The sequence below is a fragment of the Chiloscyllium plagiosum genome, unplaced genomic scaffold, assembly GCF_037043375.1.
Source record: "Chiloscyllium plagiosum isolate Xiang-an unplaced genomic scaffold, Cpla_swu_hap1 HiC_scaffold_9, whole genome shotgun sequence".
Taxonomy (NCBI): Eukaryota; Metazoa; Chordata; class Chondrichthyes; order Orectolobiformes; family Hemiscylliidae; genus Chiloscyllium; species Chiloscyllium plagiosum.
In genome coordinates this window covers 68,220,411-68,245,477 of record NW_028270147.1, presented here as the reverse complement: position 1 = coordinate 68,245,477, position 25,067 = coordinate 68,220,411, and the positions used below count along the sequence as shown (strand labels likewise).

The window sequence follows — 25,067 nt, the reverse complement described above, 5'->3', positions numbered from 1 at the left end:
CTGAGCATTTGACTATCAGCTCAAACAATATTTCCAAGAATTGAGAGCAATAACTGCTCTCTTTGGCAGATGATAATCTGTGAAAATATCACTACCAGCAGGGAACACCACATAAATCAGCTGTGAGAGAGTTTTATATGCAAAGGAAATCAAAACATTTCAAAATAAGACCATGGCTTAGTTACTCTGATCAATGATATCCATTTTTACTAAATGAATGATCAACAGACCTGATATCGAGTCATGTTTGTAAGCAGACAAACAGCATAGACAAACACTTTTGATACAATTTCAAACCCAAATCTCCTGCCAATTCATAAGACAGGAGTTAGAAGAATTTGGTATGATGCCATAATATGGCACTATTCTTTTCAAAGGAATCAAAGGTACTTGATTCATCATAATCCATCTATGCAAATTCCAGCAGCCTTTAATGCCTTGCCCTCTGAAAAGAAGCATGACAAACCAGCAATCAGGTTCCATCCATGAGTATTCTGCTCGAAGACAAGTCCTTAATTAATTGTCTGCTGATGTTTTAACCTGAGCCATTTTCTAGGACTGTTTTCTTAAAGGATGGTTTGCTATTGCTTTCCACTTTCATAGGAGAGGACAAGGTATCAGAGCACCTTGTGTCAGCACAGCGTGTCAACTAGAATGGGAATTGAACCTGTATTGTAGGCATTATTCTGAAATGCATACTGGCTACCTGAGGAAACCAGATAATGGCCTGGCTTTTCCAATGGCCATATAATTCTTTCTGCAGTGTAAATGGAAGATGCGCAAGGTGACACTGTGGAATCCTCTACAGAGCAGACTCTGAGTGAATTGCCAGGGAAATTGAAGATTGCATTGGGCAACCCTCTGAAAGTATCCATTTAAGTCGTAAACTCATAGTGGCACTGCAATTAAGTCAACAGTAACTCTGGAAAAGTTAAGCTATTAAAAATCTAGTATTACTTCTGAGTAACTGTTAAACTGAAATCCAACTTGCCACGTTCAGCCCCATCTAAACAGCCCTCAGACCCTGACCCAACACTACCCCTGTCCTACCCAACACCCTGTCTAAACATGGGACATGAAAGGCTCCGACAACCCCATTCTCTCCCTGGGACCTGACAAAGTCTTGCCACTGAGCCCAACAGACCCCTTCCCCTCCAAGGCCTGAATGTCCATGCCATTCCATCTGACTACCCCCTCTCCTACTGGGACCCAGCACCACTCACCCCCCAGCCACCTTGGGGCCCAACATTCTTTTCCCTACCACCAGATCTGATACCACCACTACCAACACCACACAACCTCCATGTCACAGAATCTGACATGTCTCTCCTGTCCCTTGACACCCAATGCCTCCTTACTCCATGAACCCAACATCTTCCCTGCCCTTGCACGCCCTACCCATTCCAACTTATCCTGAATGCTGCATCGCTTATCTGGCTGCCTTGCCATCTTATGCCTTGATGACCTACCTACTTGACTCCAAGGCATCCTATGTTACTTACAAGGCACCCTATTACAACCCACCTAACATCCCATGCACCTGGCACCCTGCCCTGCTAGCGCAGTAGCCTCCCACTTGTTTTACATATATACATATTTTCACAGGAGCTAAGGAAGTGGCTGCCAATGATGCAGCACCTTTAAATCCCAGAATATGGCACCTAACTGCTTTGAAAAGGTATAACAGTATAGCACAAAAATAGGCTCTTTGGCCGACCAAGACTACGCCAACACATGATGCCTTTCTGAACTAAAAAAAGTTTTGTCACGATGCAGTCTGTATCCCTCTACTCCCTGCCTACTCATATACCTTTACATAATATTCCAAATGTGGCCTAACGAAAGTTCTTGATTCTTCCAAATCAGAAACTAACTATTTCCTTTCAATATTTGCTCTCTCTGATCATCGAACCTTCACAATACAAACTAATTTGCATTATCATTCCATGAATACTCCGGTCATCTGCTCTCTGGCATGTACTGCTTTAAAATCATGCCTTCATAAATCCTGTCAAATTAATTATTAAACCTCTACATACACACATAGCTACATGCCACTAGTTCAAAATCTGATTATAAAATAAATGATGTTTTATATAGATATAAACAAACATATACCTTACATTACAGGCTGCCCACAGCCTATGGCCAACTTTCAGTAAATCTACAGTTCCAATTTCATTGCTTACTGTATCCAAGAATACCAAGAAATCCTTCAGTGGTTAACATTGCAAACATACTGAACTTGGTCAGACTCTGAATGTATATATTAAGTGGTGCTGTGCTTTGAACTAAGTAATTTGAACTACAATAATTTTAAAAACCCGATGATGCTGCATCACAATTTTAAGATGATCAAAATATAACAACTGAAATATTTAAAGTTGAAATACTGCTGTCTTTTAGACAATACACTTTAAAATCTTATGATAATTATCATGAATGCATATTTGACTATCATTTAAGTAATCTGTAAAATGTTAGAAAGTGGCCTCCATGAGAAACCTTTGAGGATTATGGAATTTCTGTGCTGCAAAGGCATTAGTGTTACTTTCTGTCCTGTACCAACTTGACATTAATTAGCTGCCTTTTACATGATGCGGGCATAATCAATCTGCCCATAAAGATTATTCCAGGAAATCTGCCAAGTTCTTTTTAAATTTGTGCTCTTGGCCATTCATACAATGATTTATAAAGAAAGTATTTTTAATTGAGTAGTTTACAATTTTCTGTTATTAGGTATCCCAAAACCTGTAATTAAGTGGCTACGTAATGGAAGAGAGCTGACTGGGACTGAGCCAGATGTTTCCATTTTGGATGATGGGACCTTGCTTATTGACACTGTATCACCGCATGACAATGGAGAGTATGTCTGTGTAGCAGTCAATGAGGCTGGAACATCAGAAAGAAAATATCAGCTGAAAGTCCATGGTAGGTACCTATAAGATTACAACTTTGCCCCAAAATTCTATACAACCCAAATATTTTAAAACCTTCCCTGTAAAGTGCACAGATAAAAAAAGAAGCCACTCATACTTGTTATTGGAAACTGAAACTTATTTAATTTTAGTTTAGTTTTCTTCTCACCCATTCTTTCTAGTCTTTAACATTAAAATCTTAGGGTATGAAATTCAATAACATGGCATTGAATGTAGCATTGCTACAAAGCCCTACCCCTGGGTTTTGCAGCGACTGGCTGCAACAATGGCCACAACTTGTACAGTCCACGGTGTATTCTCCAGGACTATGAGTCCATGCAATTGTTTTATCTGTGTACACTGAGATGTTGAATTAATTCTATCATGATGTCACACAGCTCAGCCCTGAGTTGGACAGTGCAGATAGTGATGCTGCATCATTGTCCACTCTTGCCCACTCTATTTGTCTCCAAGTTAAGTGGCAGGGTCAAAACTGGTAGCTGCAAATATCAAATCAAGTGATGGGTCTTTTCTGTCACTGTCATGCTGTAGTTCTCTTCTTCTTCCTCCTGGGTCTTCCATGGATACTAGTTGGCAGTCATTATGTGTCTGAAACTCAGAAGGGGGAGGATTCTGTGAGCAATGTGTTCAGTGGGTTGGAAGGCAGGAGGTCAATGGTCATACCATCAGCTGCTTGCTTATCATGTCAGATAACAGGATGCAGATATATTGGGGTTTGAAAATATGCTATTGTCACCACTGCTGATGTCACAGGGGATTGTTGGAATAGTGATAACATGGAGCAAGCTGTGAGAACTTTGAAAATAAGGTTTAGAATTTTAAGGTAAAGATGTTACCTTAACAAAACCTTGTGGGGTTCAGCAAGCACAGAGTGATAAGAGAACTTCTTGCAATTTCAGAAATGGAGACATAGTCTTGGGGGACCAAGAGACCCTAACTAATCAGTTCCAGAGGGGTTGGGAGCAGGTGCTCAACGAAAGGAGGTCAACTTACATAGTTTGGACCTGAGAACCTGAGATTCGAACAGGTTCAAGTTTCTGGAGGGTAAAATGCGAGAGACCAGTTGAATATATTGCAATAGTCAAGTCGAAGGGTAACAAAGGCATGGATGAGGGTCTCAGTAACAGATGAGCTGGCACTATACAAAGTCAAACAATAATACAGATGAAGAAAAATATAGCTTAGAATTGGCACAGTGTGAGGTTGTGATCAAATTTTCACAAATATTGCAAAGATACTGGTTTAATCTCAGATAGTTACCAGAGGGAGAGATGGAGACAGTAGCTAGGGAAGAGAGTTTTGAGTAGAGACAGCAAGGAATAGATGTAAAGACTCCACTGCAGGCCACAAGAAATGCAGGCATGCTTCTCCCCTGCCAGCTGTGCTCTCTTATTTTGTCATCCTGTCTTGAATGAGAGAGGTTGTGTAGCATTTGTGAAGTAAAGCCATTGTTAAATACTGAATGTTGATGGAGGCAGCAAGAGCTGAGTGTAAGTATGACAGAATTGGTATGTATATAAGGGTGATGTGGAGTTACTGGATGTTCAATATCATTAGAGAATTCCAGAGGTTGCTAATAAAGCTCAGTCGGTCTGGCAGCATCTGTGAAGAGAAATCAAAGTTAATGTTTCGGGTCCAGTGGACCTTTTGGACCCAAAACATTAACTTTGATTTCTCTTCACAGATGCTGCCAGACCTGCTGAGCTTTTCCATTGCAGTAATCTTATGCAGCTTTCCTTTAAAAGACTGCCCTTAACACCTGTCTGAACTCTGGATCTCTTCCTACTTCTGACATGATGTGCAGACCATCCCCCCCCATCACTAAATACTTTCACTTCCATATGGTAAATAGAAGTGATGAGGAATTTGCAACAGCAACAGTATGTGATGGATGGCAGTTATAGAAAGGGGGGAAAGTCTCAGATACAGTCACATAGATGGGTTAACTCCAGGAAGGGTAAGAGAGGTAGGCAACTAGAGCAGGAGTCTTTTGTGGATATACCCATTTCAAATAGGTATGCTGTTTTGGAAAATGTTGGGGGTGATGGATTCTCAGGGGAGCATAGCACAAACAGCCAAGTTTCTGGTATTGAGACTGGCTCTGATGTAACGAGGGGTACGTCGGCTTCCAAGAGATCAATTGTGTTAGGGGGATTCTGTAGTCAGAGGTACAGACAGACATTTCTGTGGCCAGCAGAGAAAAAGCAGAATGGTGTGTTGTTTCCCTGGTGCCAGGATCAAGGATGTCTCAGAGAGGGTGCAGAATGTTCTCGCGGGGGAGAGGGGCCAGCAGGTGGTCATTGTCCACATTGGAACCAACGACATTGGAAGGGAAAAGGTTGAGACTCTGAAGGGAGATTACAGAGGGTTAGGTAGAAATTTAAAAAGGAGGTCCACAAGGGTAGAAATATCTGGATTACCCCCCGTTGCTATGAGCTAGTGAGGGCAGGAATAGGAGGATAGAACAGATGAATGCGTGGCTGAGAGCTGGTGTATGGGAGAAGGATTCACATTTTTGGATCATTGGAATCTCTTCTGGGGTAGAAGTGACCTGTACAAGGAGGACGGATTGCACCTAAATTGGAAGGGGACCAATATACTGGCAGGGAGATTTGCTAGAACTGCTTTGGAGTATTTAAACTAGTAAGGGGGGGGGGGGGGAGACCCAAGGAGATAGTGAGGAAAGAGATCGATCTGAGACAGGTACAGCTGAGAACAGAAGTGAGTCAAACAGTCAGGGCAGGCAGGGACAAGGTAGGACTAATAAATTAAACTGCATTTATTTCAATGCAAGGGGCCTAACAGGGAAGGCAGATGAACTCGGGGTATGGTTAGGAACATGGGACTGGGATATCATAGCAATTACGGAAAGATGGCTCAGGGATGGATAGGACCGGCAGCTGAATGTTCCTGGATACAAATGCTACAGGTAGGATAGAAAGGGAGGCAAAAGAGGAGGGGATGTGGCATTTTTGATAAGGGATAGCATTACAGCTGTGCTAAGGGAGGATATTCCTGGAAATACATCGAGGGAAGTTATTTGGGTGGAACTGAGAAATAAGAAAGGGATGATCACCTTATTGGGATTGTATTATAGACCCCCCCCCCCCAATAGTCAGAGGGAAATTGAGAAACAAACTTGTAAGGAGATCTCAGCTATCTGTAAGAATAATATGATGTTTATGATAGGGGATTTTAACTTTCCAAGCATCGACTGGGACTGCCATAGTGTTAAAGGTTTAGATGGAGAGGAATTTCAGTACAAGACAATTTTCTGATTCAGTATGTGGATGTACCTACTTGAGAAGGTGCAAAACTTGACCTACTCTTGGGAAATAAGGCAGGGCAGGTGACTGAGGTGTCAGTGGGGGAGCACTTTGGGGCCAGCGACCATAATTCTAGTCGTTTTAAAATAGTGATGGAAAAGGATAGACCAGATCTAAAAGTTGAAGTTCTAAATTGGAGAAAGGCCAATTTTTGATGGTATTAGGCAAGAACTTTCAAAAGCTGACTGGAGGCAGATGTTCGCAGGTAAAGGGACGGCTGGAAAATGGGAAGCCTTCAGAAATGAGATAGCAAGAATCCAGAGAAAGTATATTCCTGTCAGGGTGAAAGGGAAGGCTGGATGACTAAAGAAATTGAGGGTTTGGTTAAGAAAAAGAAGGAAGCATATGTCAGGTACAGACAGGATAGATCGAGTGAATCCTTAGAAGAGTATAAAGAAAGTAGGAGTATACTTAAGAGGGAAATCAGGAGGGCAAAACGGGGACATGAGATAGCTTTGGCAAATAGAATTAAAGAGAATCCAAAGGGGTTTTACAAATATATTAAGGACAAAAGGGTAACTAGGGAGAGAATAGGGACCCTCAAAGATCAGCAAGGCGGCCTTTGTGTGGAGCCACAGGAAATGGGGGAGATGCTAAATGAATATTTTGTATCAGTATTTACTGTGGAAAAGGATATGGAAGATATAGACTGTAGGGAAAGAGATGTTGACATCTTTCAAAATGTCCAGATTATAGAGGAGGAAATGCTGGATGTCTTGAAATGGTTAAAGGTTGATAAATCCCCAGGACCTGATCAGGTGTACCTGAGAACTCTGTGGGAAGCTAGAGAAGTGATTGCTGAGCCTCTTGCTGAGATATTTGTATCATCGATAGTCACAGGTGAGGTGCCGGAAGACTGGAGGTTGGCAAATGTGGTGCCACTGTTTAAGAAGGGTGGTAAGAACAAGCCAGGGAACTATAGACCAGTGAGCCTGATCTCGGTGGTGGGCAAGTTGTTGGAGGGAATCCTGAGGGACAGGATATACATGTATTTGGAAAGGCAAGGACTGATTCGGGATAGTCAACATGTCTTTGTGCTTGGGAAATCATGTCTCACAAACTTGATTGAGTTTTTTGATGAAGTAACAAAGAAGATTGATGAGGGCAGAGCAGTAGATGTGATCTGTATGGACTTCAGTAAGGCATTCGACAAGGTTTCCCATGGGAGACTGATTAGCAAGGTTAGATCTCATGGAATACAGGGAGAACTAGCCATTTGGATACAGAACTGGCTCAAAGGTAGAAGACAGAGAGTGGTGGTGGAGTGTTGTTTTTCAGACTGGAGGCCTGTGACCAGTGGAATTCCACAAGGATCGGTGCTGGGCCCTCTACTTTTTGTCATTTACATAAATGATTTGGATACGAGCATAAGAGGTACAGTTAGTAAGTTTGCAGATGACACCAAAATTGGACGTGTAGTGGACAGCAAAGAGGGTTACCTCAGATTATAACAGGATCTTGACCAGATGGACCAATGGGCTGAGAAGTGGCAGATGGAGTTTAATTCAGATAAATGCGAGGTGCTGCATTTTGGGAAAGCAAATCTTAGCAGGACTTATACACTTAATGGTAAGGTCCTAGGGAGTGTTGCTGAACAAAGAGACCTTGGAGTGCAGGTTCATAGCTCCTTGAAAGCGGAGTTGCAGGTAGATAGGATAGTGAAGAAGGCATTTGGTATGCTTTCCTTTATTGGTCAGAGTCTTGAGTAGAGGAATTGGGAGGTCATGTTGCGGCTGTACAGGAAATTGGTTAGGGCACTGTTGGAATATTGCGTGCAATTCTGGTCTCCTTCCTATCAGAAAGATGTTGTGAAACTTAAAAGGGTTCAGAAAAGATTTACAAGGATGTTGCCAAGGTTGTAGGATCTGAGCTTAAGGGAGAGGCTGAACAGGCTGGGGCTGTTTTCCCTGGAGCATCGGAGGCTGAGGGGTGACCTTATAGACATTTTCAAAATTATGAAGGGCATGGATAGGATAAATAGACAAAGTCTTTTCCCTGGGGTCGGGGAGTCCAGAAGTAGAGGGCATAGGTTTAGGGTGAGAGGGGAAGGATATAAAAGAGACCTAAGGGGCAACTTTTTCACACAGGGTGGTATGTGTATGGAATGAGCTGCCAGAGGATGTGGTGGAGGCTGGTACAATTGCAACATTTAAAAGTCATTTGGATGGGTATATGAATAGGAAGGGTTTGGAGGGATATGGGCCGGGTGCTAGCAGGTGGGACTAGATTGGGTTGGGATATCTGGTCGGCATGGACGGGTTAGACCGAAGGGTCTGTTTCCATGCTGTACATCTCTATGACTCTATGACTCAATGGTCGTAATCATTCATAACAATTGGTAGATTAATTTTGTGTCTCATCCTCCTCAGTGGTACCCTGTAGTGTGCAAACATTGGGTGGATGAATTGACTCAATGTCTTGCTTTTGAGTCAGTTTAGCATTCAAATACTTGAGCACAGAACTTGAGGAATACTGTACTGTCAGAGTTATTCAGAGAGTTTAATCTACTTGTTTTGATAGGTGTAAAAGATCCCTTGACACTATTTGAGGAATAACAGGGAGTTCTCTGTTTGACCATGTTTAACCTCCATTCAAAACTAGTAAAACAAACCATAAATTAATTTCTCTCAATACTGATTTTGGGACCCTAATGTCTGCAATATGTTGTCAAGCTTATCAACTGCTTTAGAAGGTATTTACTTGGCTGTGAAGCACTTTGAGACATCCAGAGGGGCAGGAAGAACAGGTTTGCTCTTAGTTTCCTTGGTTAATTTAACACTTTGATATCAATATTTGGTTATCTAGTGATATATAATTTATTGACATTTATTAATGTTTTATTAGAAAGAATGTGCTTAGTTTGTGCAATTTCTTTCTTTCTTTCTTCCAGTTCCTCCTGAAATCAGAGAAAATGAAACACCAGCCAACATCTCAGTGGTCACGAACCAGCCTTTTAGCCTCTTCTGTGATGTGTCTGGTCATCCTATTCCCATCATCACTTGGTATAAAGATGGGGTATCTGTAAGTAATATCATTGCCTTAGAGTCAAAATATTCAAAAATTAAAGGCATTTGTGGAGATTTCTAAGGAAATTAGAATTCCTGTATTAATATTAGAATTATGGCATAATTGGTAATATTGCCCACCAGTACATGATCAAGGGAAACTATGGATTCGAAATAATTACTGTCCTAGCCAGTGATGCCCTTATCCTGACAATAATTGATTACTTTCTATCTATTGATGGAATGTAGGCTTTCCTGATTGAGCCTGCATTTATTGCCCATCCATGGGTGCCCTTGAAAAGGTGGTAGCAAGCTGTCTTCTTTAAACAGTGCAATTAGTGATGGTGATCCAAGATTTTGACCCAGTGATACTGAAAGAATGGCAATCTGTTTCCTGAAGAAGGGTTTATGCCTAAAACGTCGATTCTCCTGCTCCATGGATGCTGCCTGACCTGCTTCGCTTTTGCAGCAACACATTTTTCAATCTGTTTCCAAGTCAGAATGGTGAGTAGTTTGAAGGGGAACTTGCAGGTGGTGGTGTTCCCCTATATCTGTTGCTCTTGTCTTCCTAACTATTAGTGGTTGTGGGTTTGAAAGATGCTGTCTAAGGAGACTTGGGGAATTTCTGCAGTGCATCTTGTAGATAGTACACACTGCTGCAACTGTGTGTCGGTGATGGCAGGAGTGAAAGTTTATAGATGTGGTGCCAATCAAGTGGGCTGCTTTTTCCTGGATGGTGTTAAACTACTTGTGTTGTTAGAGCAACACTCATCCAGGTGCCTTGCAGATGGACAGACTCATGGGAGTTGGGAGTGTCAGTTTCCTATCCTCTGACCTGCTCTTGTCGTCACAGTATTTATAATCCAGTTCAGTTTCTGATCAATGGTAACATCCAAGATGGTAATGGTGGAGGATTAAGCAATAGTTATCCCTTTGAATGACAAGGGACAGAATTAACTCCTCTCTTATTGGAAATGGTCATTGCCTGGCACTTGTATGGTGCTAATGTTACTCACCACCTAACAGCCTAACCCTGGATATTGTCCAGGTCCTGCTGTAATTAGACATGGACTGCTTTAGTTTCTGAGGAGTCATGCTGAATATTGTCCAATCGTCAGCCCACATCCTCACTTCTGACTTCATGATGGAGAGAAGGTCGTTGATGAAGGAGCTGAAGATGGTTAAAGCCTAGGAGTCGATCCTGAAGAGTTCCTGCAAAGACATCCTACATCTGAGATGACTGACCTCCAACAACTATAACCATTTTCCTATATGCCAGATATGACTCCAACCAGCCTAAAACTAACTCCGCATTCCCATTTGGAGGCTGAGATAAATTATCCACTTGGCACTTCTGGCTGAAGATAGCTGTAAATGTTTCAGGCTTATCTGTCAGCACTGCTACATTGGGCTGCCTCATCCTAGGGGATGGACATGTTTGTGGAGCCTCTTCATCCAGCAAGCTGTTTAATTGTCTCCACCACTTGTGACCTTTTTTTGTTGGACTGGAGAGTACAGTTTTAATCTATAGGTTGTGGAATCACTCATACCTCTATAAGGTACTGTTTAGGCTGAGTGACATCTAGCTCCATCAGGTCAACACCTTAATTTAGGTATGCCTGATGCAGCTCGTGGCATGCTTTCATGGACTCTTTATTAAACCAGTGTTGATCCTCTGGCTTGACGGTAGAGTGGAGGATATACCAGGCCATTAAGTTGTAGACTTTATTGGAGCACAATTTGGCTGCTGTGGTGGCCTAAAGCTCATCATAGATATCCAGTTCTGAATTGTTAGATTTTTTTCAAAATCTATCACATTTCATGCAGTGATATTGCTACACAACATAACAGAGGGCATCCTCAATGTGAAGACAGGACTTCATCTCCACAAGGAATGTGTCCTGGTTTCTCTGACTGATTCTATCTTGGACACATGCATTTGGAGCAGGCTGATTGATGAGAATGTTTGTTTTTTTTTTGTTATTCCCTCATCACCAGTCTAATCAGCTATGTCCTTCAGGACTCAACCAGTTTGGTCAGTAGTTGTGCTCTAAGCAATCCTGGTGATGGACATTGAAGATCCCACCCGGAGTAGATTCAGTGCCCTTGCTGCTTGTGGTTTTCAAAATGCAGAGATACTAATTCATCTGCCAAAAAGGAGGGGGTAGTAATGGCACTGTATGTGATAATCAGCAGGAGCTTCTTTGAGACATCATGAGGTTCAGAGTCAATGTTGAGGACTCTATCCTGACCATATATCATTGTGCCATCACCACTGCTGGATTTATCTTGCTGTTGCAACAGGACAAAGCTAGTGATGGAGGTAATATTGTCTGAGATATTGTCAGTAAGGTACATTTCTGTGAGTATTGCAAGCTATTGCTTAAGTAGACAGTGAGGCAGCCCTCCCAATTTGAGCACTTGTCCCCAGATGTTATTAAGAAGTCTTTGCAGGGTCAATAGGGCTGAGTTTGCCATTGTCATTTATGATGCCTAGGTCATTATCAGATGCTCTATCTAGCTTCAGTCAGTGTGGTTGCAGATTGCATCTATACCTGTGGCCTTCACCTCACATGGTATATTCTTTATGGATAGATTTCAATACAAAATCTGGCATTTTCCTGGTGTTGAGATTTTGTGGAGAAGGTCAGGTGTTGAAAATAATATTATTTTAAATAAACAAATATGTTTTTTGTAATTGCTTTCAGTCAAGTTACTTCTCGGGATCTCTAGCTTTTAGCAACAAAGTTTGTGCATACATCCAGATTAAAGTGTAAATGTACAGGACTTTGTAACAGTTTGAATAAGTTATGGCATTTTACCAATTGAGTAATATGAACACATAAAGGTAGAGTTGGACTGAGGCACTTTGATACTTCAAATTTTGCAGCCCCAAATTAGCTTGATATATGTATATTGTTCACTATTAATCCAGCGAATAAATTAGCCTAACGTTGAAAATACAAAATGCCAGAAACAAGTTTGAGGAAGTTGACTTTTGTTACTGCTTGGCGAAGTGAGGTCTGGAGATTAGAGTCAAGATTAGAGTGGTGCTGGAAAAGCACAGCAGGTCAGACAGCATCCGAAATGCAGGAAAATCGATGTTTCAGACAGGAGCCCTTCATCAGGGACTTTTTGTTACTGTTTGCCTGTTGTATAGAATAGGTGGATATTTATGTCTATATGAGGTTTGAAAATTATTTCGTGATAATGATATCTGAAAAAGTATCAAAGTGTCAAATGTTTCAGGTAAATTACCTATCAAAATATTTCTTTCAGATTGGGAACAGAAGCATCGTACAGGTATTGAATGCCGGTAAAACATTAAAAGTGCACAAGGCTGCAACTGGTGACACAGGACGATACACTTGTCAAACTATCAATATTGCTGGAACTGCAGAGAAGATCTTCAATGTAGAAGTACTAGGTGAGCTGAAGTTGGTTTTAAAACAGAAGAAAATAATTACGTTATTGAACTTCTCCATCTGCAAGTGATATATATTAAGTACTTCAGATAGAATATACATATTCTATCTGAAATTAATGGATAATTTAGTTTTCAAATTGAACTCTACAAAGCTTTAAACTTTTTCAGTAAAAGAACAACAAGAAATTACTTAAACTATGCTATATTCACATGACAATTTAGATAGATACGTATTTTGAGGACATCATATCATCACACAGATCGATGCGTACATTATGGGTGAAGTTGCATGTTTGGAGTTTAAGCTCATGTTTTAATGAGGAACTTAAATTATGTCAAGGATAAAAGGAGGATTACATTGAATAACTAGATTGAATCAATTGAGGGAGGCTATAGATGGTAAATGTGCCTTTGGTCAATAATTTATTTACACTACCTCTTTCTTTTTAATTCTCCCTCAATTTTAGTGCTTTGCAATCCTTGATACCTCCTTGATCAATCCAGATCATTAGTCCTTCTTTTTCCCTGTAAAACTATTGATAATAATAAATAAAATGCACTGCATCCCCACACCAATTTTCCTATCCCTAAGACCCATAAACTACGGAAATTCCCTCAAATGTCTCTTCCTCCTCCACACTGATAAATGGTCCTGAACTTCATCTTACCTAATCATGTTTTTGCTTTCTTTTTCCATCTTCTATTCATGTTAATTTCAACAATGTCATGTTGTCTCCATTCACATAGATTTCTCTAATTACATTTTTTTAAAAAAAACATCTTTCAATCTGTGTTCATACCATTTAACTGTATTCGAAGTTGTTGTTTCTTCATTTTTCCTCACTCCACAAGTCCCCCCAAGTATTATGGACGCTGGTAAACCAAATGAAGTGTCGGTGATTTTGAATCGGGAAACAATCCTGGAGTGCAAAGTCAAAGGCATCCCCTTCCCTAACATTCAGTGGTACAAAGATAACAGGTAAGCACCTTTTCTTGCAATGTCCACAAACAACATCCAAAGAGCCTTTAATCCCAGTAGTCTTAGTGCTCATTCTGGGAGAAAAAAAACTTACCTTCATCAAACATACGGCTTTGCTTCCTGCATATCTCAGCTCCTTCAGTCTGAGAGGACTAGACTCCTCTCCTTGTGTCCTTGTGGCTGTCACTTTGCTTAAACTTTCGCAAAACAGTGTTTCAGAACATTATTCCTGTCTTGTTTGCATAGTCTGTCGATTTTTATGCTCACTCCAGAAGGAAATTATCTTCCTCCAATGATACGTTAGAGCAGAGAAAGATAAGAAGAATTTTGATAGAGTTAATCAAAACCATGAATGGTATGTAGGTAAAAAGCATGTGCTGGTAACAACATGATACAGAATCAACTGGGAAGAGAACCAGAGCTAACATGAGGAAACATTCTTCCTTCCATAAAATGTCATGGCAATTTAAATTCAGCGCTTAAAGTAATGGTGGCAGATTCAATAGTAACATGCAAGAAGAAATTCTGAATAAATACTTGAAGAAATGCTTACATTGAATATTTACAAGCTTATGGGAAAATAGCAGTGCCATAGAATTAAATTTATAATTCGACCAAAAATATGCACAGACTCAGTGAGATGAATTACCTGTCCTGTGCTGTGTCATTTTATGATTCAGCGATCTGGATTTTACATACCACTGTGGAATGTGTTTTCAGTGGAGGCATATAACGTACAAAGGGTGCCCTCTCCATCCCTCTATACCAAGGATCAGCAGCCCACCTACCATTTTTAAATTAATAATGAACGCTCATAGAGTCAAGCATGGAAACAGATCCTATGGTGAAATTAGTCCATGCCGACTAGTTATTCTAGTCTAACTATTCCAAAACTAGACTAGTCCAACCTTCTTATGTTAGGTCCATAACCCTCCAAACCTTTCCTATTTATGTACTAATCCAAATGTCTCTTAAATGTTGTAACTGTACCTGCATCTGCCACTTCCTCTGGCAGTTCATTCCACATACTCTGTCTAAAAGTGTTGTCCCTCATGTCCTTTTTAAAACCTTTCTCCTCTCTCCTGAAAGATATGCCCCCTAGTTTTGAACTCCCCCATCCTAGGTTAAAAAAGCCTTGCTATTCACTTTATCTGTGCCCCTTGTGATTTTTTAAACCTCAATAAACTCATCCCTCAACCTCCTATGCACCAATGAAAAAGGTCCCAGCTTATCCAGCCTATATTTAGAACTCAAACTTTCCATTCCCAGCAATATCCTGGTAAATCTTTTCTGAACCCGCTCCAGTTTAATAATATTCTTCCTATAATAGGGCAACCAGATCTGCACATAGTACTCCAGATAGGCCTCACCAATGTCCCATATAACCACTACATGATGCACCAACTCCTATACTCGATGATCTGAGTACTGAAGGCAAGTGCTGAACATGTTCTTAACCACCTTGTCAACCTGTGATGCGAATTTCCAAGAAATATGTATTCAAACCCCTAGGTCTCTCTGTTCTACAGCACTATCCAGGGCCTTATGATTAATTGTATAAGTCCTGAGCATGTCACCAAACCAATTGATCAATATATTTCACAGTCTACACCATAATGTAATTGACATGGGTAGTGAATAGGAGTTGGCTGTTAGTTTATTGAATCCTAGTTGAAAATAGGCAGAAAGGAAGGGACAACACATTTTTCAACATGGTACAGCCTGCGAATTGGAGCTGTTCAGCCACCAACATATCTCATCCCTGTCCCTTCACACTTGCCCTTCACAACAGAGCCCCCATCCTCCATCCTTAGGCTGCCTGAAGACCCCAACCCCCACTCCCCCCCGCTGAAAAAGGACTAAGTTACCTAGCCTTGGCAATCGTCAACTCCTGTTTGTAGGCCTTTTTGCAGTATCCACTATGTGGCTCTGTAGCTGCTAGGACATCTAGAGCTGTATATTGGCTGGCCACTCTTGAGGTTGATGTTTTCGCCCAGCTATACGTTATGGCTGCTGGTGGGGTTCTTTCACTTGTGATGGCTGCTAGTTAACTTCCCTCTGAGGGGACAAACAGCTTGCACTCCCCATCTCTGCCAGTAAACACCAGCCCTATGAAACCATGGGCACATGAAGGCAGCACACAAGGGGCTGAGTTTAATGCTCTCCGTCTCTTTTCAAATGGTAAGGAACATATGTTCTCTGGACAAATGGTAGGGCAAAATTGATTCTTGGATTTTCGGTCATAGTTCTATCCCTTGACCTACTCATATTACTATTGAACATGGACATGGCAAAATTTCCTTGATATAGTTCTACTCCAAAACCATATACCACCAGATTCTAAGAATTATAGCATGAATCTTGATTGTAAAATTTGAACATCATTTTTTTCAGACATCTTGGTGCCTGATAATTTGCTGGCAGAAATAATCATGTTTGTGAGAGCAAGAATAATGAAATAAAAATATAAATAACATCCAACAGAATTTGGCTTTGTCTTCACAATTCATGACCGAGCCTTTCTGGAGATGATTTTTATACACCTCTGCAGTTCACAATAGTGCTTAGAAGAAGAGTTAATGTCATAGCAATGTGTATAATTGGGAACTTTGAAAGATCTACCACTAATTGCTACAATTTTAATAATGATTCTAATTGGAATTGCCTAGATTTTGAGTAGCTCATTTCTAGAGACAGGACAGATTTTGTGACAAATCCTCACCCTTTACCACCTGAGTCAGGAAAATAATTACTTAAAACTTCAAATCATTAAAATGGTTTGGATTATGAATTGCATACCTGTCAGATCAAAATGTTGCTTTCTTAAAGTATATATATATATATAGGGTATATGAACTGTTATAAATTTCAACAAACTGAACAGAAGAGCAAATACAGTTACCGAATTGCTTCAAGAATATGACCACCAGCACAGTCTTTTTGATAGATTCAGTCCTGACTTTGACTATTGGATTGCATTGCAATATGTGGATTAGTGAATGCAGAGTGCTTTACTATCCAAAATAATTCAGCATTAGAATCTCACGTTTGTTGCCTTTAAAGGACAACAACCAGAAGCACTGCCTTATCCTCACTGCAACGCTGCCATAAAAACTAGGACTGTAATCTGCAGTATTTTTGCAATTCAAATGGAATACAATTTCAGCAAATATGTCACACACTATGATTACTATCCCCACCTCCATCATGTCGGTGACACATATAACCAAATTAGGATTTGTCTTCAGTTTCTGCAAAGTACAGTAATAATGAAAAACAGTTGCATTATTTGCACAACAGGCTTCTGTTCCCAGGTGACACCAGCATGGAGATAAAAAATAAAGGGCAGGTACTACATATAAAGAGTGTACAGCTATCTGACCAGGGTCACTACCAGTGCAGTGCAGTGAATGCTGCAGGAAAACGATTCAAAGAATTCAAGCTCAATGTCTATGGTAAGTAACAACTTTTCTCAGATGACAAACTGTTGTTGCTCCTGATTCACATGATAGCATCTTGTGTCATAATTAAAATCTGGGAATATCTGTCACTTCTTTCTGTTCTTTACGGTGGCTAACTGAACTGCACGGTTGACATTATCAATTTTCTCTGCAACAGTTTAGAGATAAATCACAAGAATGTGGGAACCTAAATCCAGTTATCTAGCTGGATATTACAAATCTAAAGTACTGTGTTAAGTAGTCAGAACTTTGGCCAAATATCATCATTTCATGACCTGTTCTGCTCTTTTTGCTTTGAAGGAAATCTGACATAACTATTTACAATAACTAACATCATATGATGTCACTTGTAGTAGATCAGGTGATGTGTGATGGCAGACTGAAGAAAACATGGTGACAAACCACTGTGTATACTTTTGCTGCCACAATGGATTTATGTTTAATTAGCCTTTTCCTCTTGAGGTTACAAAGACACAGGCTAGGATGGGACAGTAAATGCTGCACTGATTTTCATTCTGACACCTTCTCTGAAACTCTCGTCCACCTCCTCCCAACACCACCCACATCCCACACCCCCCACCCTGGGCACCTTCCCCTACAATCACAGTAGGTGTAACACCTGTCCATTTACCTCCTCCCTCCTTACCATCCAAGGCACCAGATATACCTCTAGGTGAATCAACTTCCTCTTCCGTCTCCTTTAAACATACCTCCATTATACCTTAAACCTATATCCCTAGTAATTGACATTTCTACCCTGGGAAAAAGACTCTGACTATCTACTGTATTCATGCCTCTCATAATTTTTGCAAACTTCTATCAGATCGCCCCCTCATCCTTCGACATTCAAGTGAAAACAAACCAAGTTTATCCAATCTCTCCCCTTAAATACTTGCAAATCAGACAATATCCTGGTAAACTGTTTTTGTACCCTTTCCATAGCCTCCACATCCTCCTTGTGGTGTGATGACCAGAACTGTACACAGCATTCTAAATGTGGCCTAACTAAAGTTATATGCAGCTGCAATGAGTCTTGCCAATTTTTATATTCTGTGTCCTGACTAATAAAGGCATGCATACCATATGCTTTCTTGACCATCTTATCTGCCTGTGTTGCCACTTTCAGGGAGCTATTCATTTGTGTACCAAGATCCCTCTTTATGTTGATGCTGTTGAGGGTTCTGCCGTTTACTGTATTCTTCCCTCCTGCATTAGATCTTTCAAAATGCAGCATCTCACATTTGTGTATATTAAATTCTATTTGCCATTTCTTTGCCCAAGTCACTGCTGTATCCTCCTCACCATCCGCAGTTCCCTCAGTCTTTGTGTCATCTGCAAATTTGCTAATCAGGCCATCTTCATTCTACTCCAAACCATATGTATATTATGGGAATACTAGAACCAAACCCTGTGAAACACCAGATCTTGAGTCAGAAAAGTATCCTTCCTCTGTTATTCTCTGTGTTCTATGACTTATCCAATTCTGTATCTTTCTTACTAGCTCACCACAGATCCCACGTGACTTCACCTTTTGTATCAGCCTGCCACTGGGGACCTTGCCAAGGACTTTGCACTCAATCTGTACAACCCTACCTCATGATTCACCTTTGTCACTTGCTCAAAAAAACTCAATCAAGTTTATGTGACATGAACTTCCCGGCACAAAGCCCTTCCGCAATAAGTTCATATTTTTCAAAATGTGGGTAAATCCTATTCCTAAAGAATCTTCTCCACTAATTTCTTTACCATTGACGTAAGGCTCACTGGCCTGTAATTTCCAGGAATCTCCTTATTGCCCTCATTAAACAAAGGAATAACATTGGCTATTCTCCAGCCCTTTGGGACTCTCATGTTATTAAAGAGGATACAAAGATTTCATACAATGCACGAGCAATTTCCTCAACTGCCTTCCTCAGCATTCTAGGATAGGTTCCATTTGGTCCTGTGGACTTGTCTATCTTAATGCCCTTCACAACAGAGCCCCCATCCTCCATCCTTAGGCTGCCTGAAGACCCCAACCCCCACTCCCCCCCGCTGAAAAAGGACTAAGTTACCTAGCCTTGGCAATCGTCAACTCCTGTTTGTAGGCCTTTTTGCAGTATCCACTATGTGGCTCTGTAGCTGCTAGGACATCTAGAGCTGTATATTGGCTGGCCACTCTTGAGGTTGATGTTTTCGCCCAGCTATACGTTATGGCTGCTGGTGGGGTTCTTTCACTTGTGATGGCTGCTAGTTAACTTCCCTCTGAGGGGACAAACAGCTTGCACTCCCCATCTCTGCCAGTAAACACCAGCCCTATGAAACCATGGGCACATGAAGGCAGCACACAAGGGGCTGAGTTTAATGCTCTCCGTCTCTTTTCAAATGGTAAGGAACATATGTTCTCTGGACAAATGGTAGGGCAAAATTGATTCTTGGATTTTCGGTCATAGTTCTATCCCTTGACCTACTCATATTACTATTGAACATGGACATGGCAAAATTTCCTTGATATAGTTCTACTCCAAAACCATATACCACCAGATTCTAAGAATTATAGCATGAATCTTGATTGTAAAATTTGAACATCCTCCTTGTGGTGTGATGACCAGAACTGTACACAGCATTCTAAATGTGGCCTAACTAAAGTTATATGCAGCTGCAATGAGTCTTGCCAATTTTTATATTCTGTGTCCTGACTAATAAAGGCATGCATACCATATGCTTTCTTGACCATCTTATCTGCCTGTGTTGCCACTTTCAGGGAGCTATTCATTTGTGTACCAAGATCCCTCTTTATGTTGATGCTGTTGAGGGTTCTGCCGTTTACTGTATTCTTCCCTCCTGCATTAGATCTTTCAAAATGCAGCATCTCACATTTGTGTATATTAAATTCTATTTGCCATTTCTTTGCCCAAGTCACTGCTGTATCCTCCTCACCATCCGCAGTTCCCTCAGTCTTTGTGTCATCTGCAAATTTGCTAATCAGGCCATCTTCATTCTACTCCAAACCATATGTATATTATGGGAATACTAGAACCAAACCCTGTGAAACACCAGATCTTGAGTCAGAAAAGTATCCTTCCTCTGTTATTCTCTGTGTTCTATGACTTATCCAATTCTGTATCTTTCTTACTAGCTCACCACAGATCCCACGTGACTTCACCTTTTGTATCAGCCTGCCACTGGGGACCTTGCCAAGGACTTTGCACTCAATCTGTACAACCCTACCTCATGATTCACCTTTGTCACTTGCTCAAAAAAACTCAATCAAGTTTATGTGACATGAACTTCCCGGCACAAAGCCCTTCCGCAATAAGTTCATATTTTTCAAAATGTGGGTAAATCCTATTCCTAAAGAATCTTCTCCACTAATTTCTTTACCATTGACGTAAGGCTCACTGGCCTGTAATTTCCAGGAATCTCCTTATTGCCCTCATTAAACAAAGGAATAACATTGGCTATTCTCCAGCCCTTTGGGACTCTCATGTTATTAAAGAGGATACAAAGATTTCATACAATGCACGAGCAATTTCCTCAACTGCCTTCCTCAGCATTCTAGGATAGGTTCCATTTGGTCCTGTGGACTTGTCTATCTTAATGCATTTCAAAACACACACCTTTTTTTATATTGCCATGCCCAGAATATCAACAAGCACAATCCAGTGTGTCTTTCTCCTTTGCAAATCCCAACACAAAGTATTTGCTAAGGACCTCACCCACTTTCTCTACCTCCACGCATAAATTCCCTCCTTTGTCCTTGAGTGAATGTATAATTTCCCTTTTGCTCCTTATAAATGTATAAAATGCCTTGGGATTTTCCTTAATTCTGTTTGTCAAGGACATTTCATGGCCCCTTTTAGCCCTTATAATTCCTTGTGAGTTCCTTCCTGCTAATTTTGTATTCTTCAGGGTCCTGTCTGTCTTCAGTTTCCTAAACCTTATATACACCTCCTTGTTCATTTTGACCAAGCTTTCATTTTTTCTTGTCATCCAAAGTTCCCAAATCTTGCGATTGTTATCCTTCATTTTCACAGGAATATGTTGGTTCTGAACTCTAATTACCTGACCTATAAAACATTCCCACATGCCAGATGTGGATTTATCCTCAAACAGCCACCCTCTTCTACATTTCCTAGTTCCTGCTTAATATTGTGGCAGGTAGCTTTCCCTCAATTTCATATTTTCACCTGAGGACTACTTTTGTCGTTTTCCATAAGTAACTTAAAACTTATATAATTGTGATCACTGTTCCCAAAATGATCCCCCACTGAAACTTCGATCACCTGACTGGGCTTGTTTCCCAATACCAGGTCTAGTATGGCCCCTTTCCTAGTTGGACTATTTACATATTATTTCAAAAAACTGTTCTGGACACACCTAACAATCCCCCCACCACCATCAATGCCCCGGCACGAAACAAGTCGCAGTCAATATAGCGGAAATTTAAAATCTCCCACCCCAATAACTTTGTTGTTTTGACATTTTTTCACAATCTGTCCATACATCTGTTTTTCTCTCACCCATTGGCTGTTGGGAGGCCTTAACAATCCAAATTTAAATGATTTCACCCTGATTCCATCTTTCCATGCTTTTTATGCATGTCACATCCAGTCCTGTTATGTTCTGGTTTTCATTGAGCAGGCACCCATTCTCATCTACACCTAGGTCTATTATTACATCTTATAAGTTGCTTTTGGTGCAGCTCACCAATTTGCCCCACTCTTAATATCATTCATTCAGCTTTGCCTTTGTCCTACCTACTATCTGTATTTTCCTTGTTTACCTCCCCCTTCCATATCTCCCTTTCTCTCTTTCTGCACTCCAGAATCACCTATCTGCTCATCTCACTCCTTTCCTGCCCTCCACCTCCCCAACATCATCTTCAGCATATATACCACTTTTTCCAAGTTGCAGACAATTCTGAAGAGTCACCAGACTCAAAACATTTACTTTGCTTTCTTCCCATAAATATGGGAACATTGCCAGAAAACACACAACACCAGGTTATAATCCAATAAGCTTTTTTGAAATCACAAGCTTTCAGAGCGCTGCCCCTTATCAGGTGAAGTGAAGAAAAGCATACAGGCACCGATTTATAGACAGCGAGACCAAATGGTATAAGTGGAATGTCGATAGGCTGAATAATAAGTCTCTGCAAGTGATCAAGAGTGTTAGACAGTGTGAGTAAACAAGGACCGAAAAGTAACTGATGGGATAACCTATAATCCGAATAATTGAGGCAGAGAGATGATTAAAAAATTAAAAATAAGGTGGTGCTGGAGACAAACCAAATGGCTGGAATAACATGGTAGGTAAGAGTTGCCTGCTGAGGGTCTAACCAAAGTAACAAGTAATCCAAAACTGTACAAGCTAATTAAGAGAGATCACAACAAGTTATCAAGGTGATGGTGTCAACAGGACAGTAAGGAAGATTGTACAAATACAGAACAGTATGATGGGGTCACATGTAGCACGACATGAACTCAAGATCACGGTTGAGGCCATCTTCGTGGTATTGAACTTTGCTATCAGTATCTGCTCAGAGATTCTGCATTATCATATATCTCGAAGGCAGTCTTGGAGGACACTCACCCGAAGATAGGATGCTGAATGTCCTTGACCGCTGAAGTGTTCTCTGACTGGGAGGGAACATTCCTGTCTGGTGATTGTTGCATGGTGTCCATTCATCCATTGTCTTAACATCTGCGTAGTCTCACCAATATACCATGCCTTGGGTTATCCTTGCGCACAGCATATGAGGTCGACAACATTGGCCTAGTATGAATATCGACCGTATATGTAGTTCAATGTCAATTCCATTCTGATCAAGTAATATTCATGATACAGAGAAGGCAAAGAAACTAATGATTTCATCCATAGCTTTTTACAAAGTATGTGCAGGAAGACTAGCATCTGTTATGCCTGTAGAAAGCTGGATTCTTGCACTTCAGCAAAAAAAAACAGATGTTGGTTATGAAAAATGGTAGTTACAATATAGATAGCCAAATTTTAGATGAAAAACAGCTGGATAAATTTACAACGTGCTAACTGATAAAAACAAAAATGCTTTAGATCATTGTGCTCCTTGGACATCAGAGACCAAGTCCTATGACTGTTTGAAAATTAATGTTTTAACTACAGTACCATGCTCAGCTGTTGCTAAGATCTCATTTAATTGTTTTCATTTCTCATTGTAGATTAGATGCTCAAAATTATTCAATTTGATAAGACCTAATAGAGAAAAATGACCCTTTGAAAAATTGTGACACACAACTGACATCCCTTTATCTAAATGTGGTGTGGTGTAGGCATGTGTATGGATTAGAATGCCAATCACTGCAGTTCAATACTCAGCTATATAGCCGATCTAGTCATCATAAGTACTGGACAAGTAATTTTTAAAAATGAGAAATCTTCAGTAAATCATTTAAATTTGCTGCTGTATTTGCGATGCATACAAAGGATGTGATTTCTGATGAAAAATGACCATGCATTGCATTCCACTGCAACCCCAAACATGTTCATATTTCTTTCATTTTGTATCCGAGCAAAAGACTGCTATTCAAAAAATCTTTCCAAACATGGTGAAATAATATGCAAATAATAGAGATATGTCTGTGAAGGTTTCTTTTACTGTATCTATACAGTAATGGACACCAGGAACTCCTGATAGTCCGTGACATATAATTCCTCAAACATGGGATAAAAATATTAAATGTCAGGAACCCTACAAGTAATTGCAAGGGCTACAGCATTTATAAAAAGTATTTAAAATGCAAAATACAGTGGCAGGGAGGAGATGAGAATTTTTTGCATACCAACTTGCCTGCCAGAAGAGTGTGATGAAGAGGAGTGAATTGCAACTTTGAATTGGATAAATACTTAAAAATAAAATATTTTCAGAGCAGTGGAAAAGAACAATGGATAAGGACTAATTGTTCTTTCAAAGAATTGAAAGAATTCAAAGAATTTTGTGCTCTAAGATTCTGTAATTTTTGTTGTAGTTCGACCAACAGCCCAGAGGCTGCTGTCAAAGCTAACTGCAACATGTCCAAACCTGCTGCAATCTCTGCAAATTGGCACTGCTGGACTCTTTAGTAGAGATCATGGAATATTTCATAAATATGCACATGGTTGTGAAACTAGAATTTCGACAACAGCAAAATGTCTTAGTTCTGCGGAAACTATATATTTGAACTAATACAGTTAACGCTTGCATTGCTTATCTCTGTTATTTTATTAGATAATTTACAGATGATGTTGATTAAGAATATTTAAATATCAAATTGAAATACAATGCTATAAATTTGAAAAAAAATCAAAAATGTTGGAAATAATAAGTGGGTAATTAGTACCTTTAACATAGCAAATAGTATCCTTCATCAGCATTCATTTGTGTACATTTCCACAATTTTCAGTTTTTATTACCCATAAAAGTCAAATCAATTTAAAAGTGATTGGTATATCTGAAGGATATGTATAGAGATGAATTATCTAAGATATAGTAGCTGGCTGATTTAATAAATATGTCCTACTTTCAGGGAGTATTTCCCAAAGCTCCTAAATATGGGACAGCCATTGTTGCTTTACTTGATAGAAAATTTTTAGATTAGATTCCCTACAGTGTGGAAACAGGCCCTTCAGCCCAACAAGTCCACACCGACCCTCTGAAGAGCAACCCACCCAAACCCATTCCCCGACATTCACCCCTAACTAATGCACCTAACACTATGGGCAATTTCGTATGGCCAATTCACCTAACCTGCATATCTTTGGACTGAGGGAGGAAACCGGAACACCCAGAGGAAACCCACGCAGAATGCGCAAACTCCACACAGACAGTTGCCTGAGGCGGGAATTGAACCCGAGTCCCTGGCGCGGTGAGGTAGCAGTGCTAACCACTGAGCCACTGTGCCACCCTCAAAATTGAACAATATGCAAGCCAAGT

General features: G+C 40.4%; 1 protein-coding gene across 3 annotated transcripts in view; it reads left to right on the top strand.

The window, feature by feature from the left end:
- hmcn1 (hemicentin 1) overlaps nt 1-25,067 on the top strand; it is a 607,098-nt gene that overhangs the window by 316,007 nt on the left and 266,024 nt on the right. For all 3 annotated transcript variants that reach the window (XM_087990747.1, XM_043699541.2, XM_087990748.1), the window contains exons 26-30: nt 2,740-2,931; nt 9,156-9,286; nt 12,550-12,697; nt 13,550-13,676; nt 16,977-17,131. In XM_087990747.1, the coding sequence (XP_087846873.1) occupies nt 2,740-2,931; nt 9,156-9,286; nt 12,550-12,697; nt 13,550-13,676; nt 16,977-17,131 (753 nt within the window). The remainder of the gene's footprint in view (nt 1-2,739; nt 2,932-9,155; nt 9,287-12,549; nt 12,698-13,549; nt 13,677-16,976; nt 17,132-25,067) is intronic.